Raw genomic sequence first — 7,730 nt, forward strand, 5'->3', positions numbered from 1 at the left:
TATCGAGGGCGGCAGGAGCATTTTTTCTCATCTTTATTTTCATTTCCGTTTTGGCACTGTTCTTCCCCCTTTTTACATTTTCATTTCAATCTTGTTTCTCATTATATTCTTGTATAACTTTTGAAGCGCAGAACATTTATATAAAATAATTGCTATAAAGGGATTCCCATTGCATCAAAATAATGTTGTTCTTCCTCGCTATCACCATAATCTTTTTCATATCTCCTCTCTACCGTATCCTTCTCTCTTAATAATTTTATCCATCCACCCATCCGCCCTTCCATCAATCAGTCGATAACTCTATTATCAAATAAACATTATTGTACTTGTACATGTATTAAAGAGAACTGTTGCTGAGCTAGCACCATGAGCGTCCATCTATTATGACGCGTTTTTACGCGTTTTTTACAAACCTGGTTTGTAAAAACGCGTCAAAACGCGTCATATGACGCACGAAAACCAAGGTTTGTCGACAAACCTCCTTTGTGAATTCGGGCCATAGTTTACACTATTATTATTTATCTTTATATCAATCTGTTTCTCTATTTCTCACCCATCCCGAGCCCCTCTCTCTGTCATGAAAAGCCACAAAACAACTCATTTCTAAAGCAAAGTATAAGAATCACTCAGCATAACACAATTGGTCCAAACTGTGTTCTAGTCAGGGTTTTATTGCAAGTTTGCAGAGCACAAGACAAAACATAAATAAATTGACAAAGTCAAAGAAACCTTCCTTAGAAACCTTAAAGGTTTTGTGACTCCAAAACTTCTTGTGCCATTTTTACTAGCAAAAAAAAAATCTACCATTTATTACAAAAAACACTACAATTATTTCACAAGCATTCATTTAAAAATTCATGCAGGTATTCTTATACCACAGTTGAGAATTTATGTTAGTAATAATGTATATCATATAACCATGGCAACACATTTTTACACATTTGTCATAAGCCTGTCACACGGTCACTTGCAATTTCACATTCTGTAATTATTAAGTGCAACATTATAGCACAGATTTGACATATCCTCTGAAATAGACCGAACAATTATTAAAATGTCAGCTCAATAAGGGGCAATGCAAACAGTGCTCCCAGATGGTATTGCAAGAGATGTTTTCTTATAACAATTTGTTTTCCCAGGGAAGTAAATCATATGTTAATGTGCACCATAGACTCCATATATAATGAAAATTAAATTTAAGCTGCCACCCATATCAGTCGCTTGCATTATTGACAAAACCACCAAGGTCAATTTGTACTGGCCTTATCTTGAACTGAAGTATAAAAAGTGAAAATATTTAATACTCTATTTATTAAATCCAAAGATAGATGTTGAGATATCGAGAAATGTATTTATACAAAAAGGAAACAAAACGTCTAAAGCATAAACAGGACTTCATAAATATTCCAACTGGTGCATGCTAAATATCTTTCTCACTCCAGTGCCAGGCACAGCCCCTTTGTAATGTAACAAAGCACTGTTTAATGGGGTTGTGCACAATTTGTGCAAGGTTCACAACAAGTTTGTAACCGTGGGAAAGTCCCCATTACATCAACTTCAACTCTGTACACCATAACATTCAAGAGGTGGTATAGAAATATACTCATAAATCTTTTTGTAAAATAGTGGGCAAAATAAAGGAGAAAAATGAAAAATAAAATGGCAACAAACTGACAGAGTTATGAAATTCCTATATCTTAAACACATGGTAGCATCGTGATGTACTTGTAGGACACATAGCTATGTATATCAAACTATAATTATTTAAAAAATAAATACAAAATAACACTTCAGCTTGAATGAATGAGAAGTGATACCAAACTGTGTATAAAGTAATATTTCATAATGCATCATCATTTACAGGCTGTTCACATTTAATTAATTAAATAAAAGAATATATCACAAGTGTGAACACACCCGATGAAAACATGTGCCAGTATCAGTCATTTTCACTCAACAAGAAAAAAATAAAATGAGTCATTATCTGGTGAGATATTCACACTGAATGTAAATGCCTTCAGCAGAAAATGGGCTTCAAAGACTTTCAGACTGGCACATGTTAAATACATTATCTTTATCACTCTAGAAGAAAAATAAAACTATTCATTATCAGATGAGGTATTTACATTCAAATTAGTTTGCTAATTTTTCTATTTCTAAAAGCTTGGCAGTTGAAATGTCACAGTAATACAGGTCTTGATAGTGACAGTCAGTTGGTTAATTTTTAATTATTTCAATACCCTTCTCAGCAAAGGATATCGTTTCTGATGGGGGTCTTTATTTTCCTAAGTATACATATCAAATCATGGAGAGAAAAAAGGCAGTCCTATTAGCGATGCCTGGCTTTCCTTACATTCATTTATCTCAAAAGCGTGGGGTAATGTTAAAAAGCTTTATTATTTCATCTTAATAGCCCTCCGAGATATTTCTGAATGAGTGACTGCTTGGAAAAGAGCAAATAATCTGGGTGAAAGTAGTAGATTTAAGAAATGGATATCCAAAAATACATATAGTTGATATTTATAATGACCCTATACCACTATCTGTCACATCAGAATGATCTCCCACAAAGGCACTTAAGAATATCTTGAATTAGCAAACATCTTCCAGTAATAGTTTCATCAAAATATATATTTCACTTTTCTTTTTTATATATTTTTATGCAAATTTTGGTTAATCAAAAACACCATGCAATGAGGGGATCAGTACATCGGTAACATTAAAAGACACATTCTATAAATATCGTTCATTTTTTTGCAAGAAAAATACACTCACAGATATTGTACATGTACCATCATGCAATATGCAGACAAATCTTTATGTAAAAAGCAAAAAATTAAAAATAGTGACTAACTACTGGTTGCAAAGTAAATCTATGACTGAATCTCATTTCTTCCATATTTTCTTCCTCTATGATAAAACTCTATATATGAAATATAATACATAGTACTCTAAAAACATTCAAGCAAAACATCTTGATCTCATTCTCTCGAACAATTTTATGAAATTACAAGGCAGTCACTCACATAGACAGACTAGTACATTGTAGGCAGTCACTCACATAGACATACTAGTACATTGTAGGCAGTCACTCATATAGACATACTAGTACATTGTTTTTGAATAAATTAAATTTTGATCACATCACAATAGAATACAATTAAATATGGAGACAACACACATCTATACAGAGTATCGAGGGGTGCTAAAAATACATCCACACCACTGTGACTGCAGGCATAGTACATGTAACGGGCAGTGAGGATGGGCCTCTACAAAACATGGATGTGGAATCCCTCACAACATGGTTTACTGGTTTCATTAACAGGAGCACATGCACATTGCCGATCTTCTTTGTATTGTAGTTAGACAGCCTCTTCTCACAGCAAAGCAGTATAACCATATACCAGTAATGCTTGTCTACGCAATCAGATTTCCATTCACAAACCATTTGTTTACTGCTTAGCAGAAAAGGTGCATTCCCATAGCCCAACTTTCATGGGTATACAGCCCTTCTTTACTGGATAATGTGCAGTCAAATGATACAGAAATAATGCACCCAAGAAAGCATTTAATATAAGTTTATACAATTTCTTTCATCTTTCATCTCGATGTACAGAAAGGGGTTGTACATCACAAATCAATAGCAATGGTAACACAGCTCCTTAGTAACCTACACCGACTGTATGATTTTCCAAAATACTAAGGTAATACATGTGCATCTACAGATGTTTAAAGAATTCTTTTACAACAGGGCATTACTTACAATTTAATTTCATAGAAAGACGATGGTAAAATTGCAAAAACCTAGAGCCTTCAACTCTGTCAAGTCATTTTCAATAAAAAGTCAATTATTCCAATTTGATTTTGAACAAAATAATGTCTTCATAGACTATGTTTGATATCAGCAGGTGATCATATAGCATGAACAGTATTAACGATCAAGTAGTTTTGATTTTAAAGCAGAAAATGAAGACAAGATCCTGATTATTTCTTCATGCTTCCATTGCTGCAGTGAGCTGAGTAACAAACCAATCACCATTATGCCTGACGGATTCCAAGAACAATTTAATACATCATCAAGACATGCGTAGAAAACATAAAAACATGCAGTCAAATTGATAATCGTCATGGGGGGTTGTAGACACACATAATGTATTACTAATCTAAATCAAGAATTAATACTTTATTCTTAAATGGCAATTTAATGATACCTCATTGCATAGTTTAAAATGATGTTATTTTAATTGCAAACATTTTCTGCAGTGATTTGATTTTGGTATAAACTTTACATGATTTAAAAGGTTCAAATTCCAAAATATCTATGTTCATGATTATAACCCAAGAATCAAAGTAACAACCATTTAATATTGGCAGTGCTAATATTTAAAATTTAAACAGAAAAAATATTAAGGAAAGAAGTACATTTCTTGCTCATGATTTTCACTAGAATAGTGTGGACATGAATATGGATTTGAGTACTGCAAAATTTGTTTTAACAACATGAGATTTCGAAATGTTTTTTTCTTTTTAGATAGAACTACAAGACTATGATATAGTAAAGTAGTACTGAATTAAACTAAAACAGTACTTACTATATATTGTGAATAAGCATCACAAGGCTTATGCAGAAAGTACCACAAAGGCACATACACTATAGGTTTTGATTTTATGAATTTGTGAACCTTATCTTTCGCAATTTTTATGTGATCAATCTTGTAATCTTAATGAAGAGAAAAAAAATATCAGAGGGTTTCGGTTGCTTTCATTTTAATGTATATTTTGGACTTCAAATGTACAAATGTACACTCGTATAATCTACTCTCTGGTTATATCTTCTTCAAATCTTTAATTCTACATCTATGGTCTTTTCTACTGCCTTTTTATCACCTTTGGCTATTTTTTCTCTCCATTGAATTAAAAACTTGGGAATAATGAATCCAGAATGCCATGTAACATTTAACTCAATAAAATAGAACATTTTCAAACTCCACACAAGTAGTGTAGTATTCAAGGGACAATAAGAAGTTACTTGACATAACAGAGCAACACAGACCAAATTTACACTGGATGAAATATAAACATATGAATCTGACTGCTTTATATATATAACATGCACAATAAAGTAAATAAAAAATGAGAAAAAGAAGAAATAATATCCTAGAATAATAGCATATTGAGTGTCTGATGCAAATGTTGTGATCATTACATCCTGATATATGCTATTTGTTACAAATCAACTTCTGAAATAAATATACAATATACAGAAGAAGAAAATCTAAATAATTATATAACTTATTCTGTAAATCATCGTTCACACATGTTAAAGCTATGAGATTTCTAAAAACACAAGATTCTAAGATTACAAAGCTTTAGAAATGAGATAAAATGCTCACCCTTGTATATTTCACAATCATGCAGTTTCACAAAAAAAAATAGTTTTTCTCTTTTTATTCAATGTTCTTTTTATATTATTTGAAAATTCTTGTAAAAAAGTTCTTAACACCACCATCCACATTATCTGCCATTCTTTTCAAGACATACCTAGTACTTTTACTAGTTTAGCATCCATTTTATCAAACATTTCAGAGTTAATTCCACATTATATCAATTTTCATCCACTTAGTATCTTTGAAACCATCCCTAGATCACCATTAGTTAACCCTTCATACCACAATAACATCCATGGTTGCTTTGAGAAAACTGATAACTTTTTTGCTTCAATTCTCTTATCTTTTAAATTCCATGTTCCATTTTACAGCATACATCAAACTCGTTTTTAATGTTTGCATTATAAGAAAGACAATATGCACCTTCCTGGTTTAGTTTTTATCTTGAAATTCATTGCAAGTGATCTAAGAATAATCATTGAAAGAAACACATGCCACAAGCTGAGAATAAAATCTGTACGTAATTGTACAAAATATCAATGTGAATCTATTCATGAAATTATTGTCTGATAACTTAACACCCATGTCCAATAGGGCCCTAATTTATACAACTTTTTATCAATAACAAGTATCACATTCCTGTAACAAATTTTGCTCACAGCCAATTAAGTGCAACAATTGCAGTAGCTTGTATTAAACAGGAGTTGCAACTTGGTATTGGCAATAAGTTTAATAAAATGGACCTAAATGTACATTGTACATTTTCAGTTACCCTATCCATCCGTAGATTAAAACACAGCATGACAATACACACAGTATGGACAGCATAGTGGTGTATGAAGGCATGGTACATACATGTAAGAATCAGACAAACAATGTAGTTGAGTCATGTTTCATTTCTTGTCTCATCTATCTGTAGATTAAAACACGGCATGACAATACACACAGTATGGACAGCATAGTGGTGTGTATGGAACAATGCATGCATGGTACATACATGTAAGAATCAGACACACAGTGTAGTTGAGTCATGGCTTAACCCCTTGACTACTGAATTTTACAGGTCCCATAGGCTTAACACAGGGACCACCAGGTTCCCACAAGCAAAGGGTTAATACTTGTTTCATTTCTTGTCTCATCTGCCCAATCATGTAGTTTCAATTTAGATACTGGAAAGGTGCCCATGTGCCTCGATGAATAAATAATGATGGACTACCAATCTAATGATGATGCTTTCACAGTGGTTGGTAAGGCTTCCATCTTGTAATCTTGTTTCATCATCTTGTTTGTCTCATGGTTGCTAGGATGTTGAGCTCTTTCTTTGTGACATGTTCTAAAAAATACAGGAAGATAGAGAGAGAGAGAGAGAGAGGGAGAGAGAAGAAAAAACATATATTAGACAATATGCTTAAATAATAATTATAATCTTTTTTTTAAAGTCCACTCCAAATTTTATTAAGTTAAACCGAAAATGGAAATTCTTTTTGCCCAATTGATTGTGAGCCCGGCAGCCACTGAGCAGCGCCAGATCGACGTTGTTCTATCCCTTATTGTTGAACGCCAAACAAGGTAGCAGCAACTCCCGTCTTTTAACGTCTTTCGGTATGACGGGGTTCGGACCCACGACCTCCTGGTTGTGAGGCGGATGCTCTACTGACTGAGCCAACACACCATATCATAGTCAAATATAATCATAATCCATACTGCTGGGTTTTCTCCAAACCTTACGGGGGTGTTCACAAAGACTAAGCTCAAATTTAAGTTGGACTTAACTATGGCAGGCCATTCATGCCACTGGTTGCTCTCACCATTGGTATCTCAATTATGATCTTTAGATAATTTTTTTTCCTTCAATAATGAACTATTAAAAAATGTAAATTCTTTAGATTTGTGACCATGATTTATACTTCCCTTGAGAAACCGATCCCAGAAATGTTTAAAGGAACTAGTGGCATGAACAGCTTGCCATAGTTAGGTCCAACTTAAAGTCGATCTTAGTCTTTGTGAAACACCCCCCAGATTTTGTGAGTTCTGCCATAAGGTTTTGAGCCTGCCACCCGGAAGTGCATTGCTCTCTGAAGCATGGTAGTCAATGGCAATATTGAATAATAATAATAATAAACCATTCTTATATAGCGCAGATCACAAAAATAAAATTTATGTCCCTATGGGCTCAGAAAAAAGAAAAGGAAGAATATCAGACATGAGGGAAGAGAAGATAAAGAATAACTGTTTTGTCATAACATTGTCGAGACTCTTGAAATTGAACCGACTACCCAGCTAATATACAATGACTCCCCTCCCCTGAAAACTAAATATAAATGAATAAATAATTACAAA

General features: G+C 33.2%; 1 protein-coding gene across 9 annotated transcripts in view; it reads right to left on the reverse strand.

Annotated features, from left to right (window-relative positions):
• Positions 1–644: 644 nt before the first annotated feature.
• LOC105445793 (vinexin-like) overlaps positions 645–7,730 on the reverse strand; it is a 100,729-nt gene continuing 93,643 nt past the window's right edge. For all 9 annotated transcript variants that reach the window (XM_030979951.1, XM_030979952.1, XM_030979945.1 and 6 more), the window contains one exon: positions 645–6,723. In XM_030979951.1, the coding sequence (XP_030835811.1) occupies positions 6,722–6,723 (2 nt within the window). In that variant the 3' untranslated portion in view covers positions 645–6,721. The remainder of the gene's footprint in view (positions 6,724–7,730) is intronic.

The sequence above is a fragment of the Strongylocentrotus purpuratus genome, unplaced genomic scaffold (genome assembly GCF_000002235.5).
Source record: "Strongylocentrotus purpuratus isolate Spur 01 unplaced genomic scaffold, Spur_5.0 spur5_scaffold_10, whole genome shotgun sequence".
Classification (NCBI taxonomy): domain Eukaryota; kingdom Metazoa; phylum Echinodermata; class Echinoidea; order Camarodonta; family Strongylocentrotidae; genus Strongylocentrotus; species Strongylocentrotus purpuratus.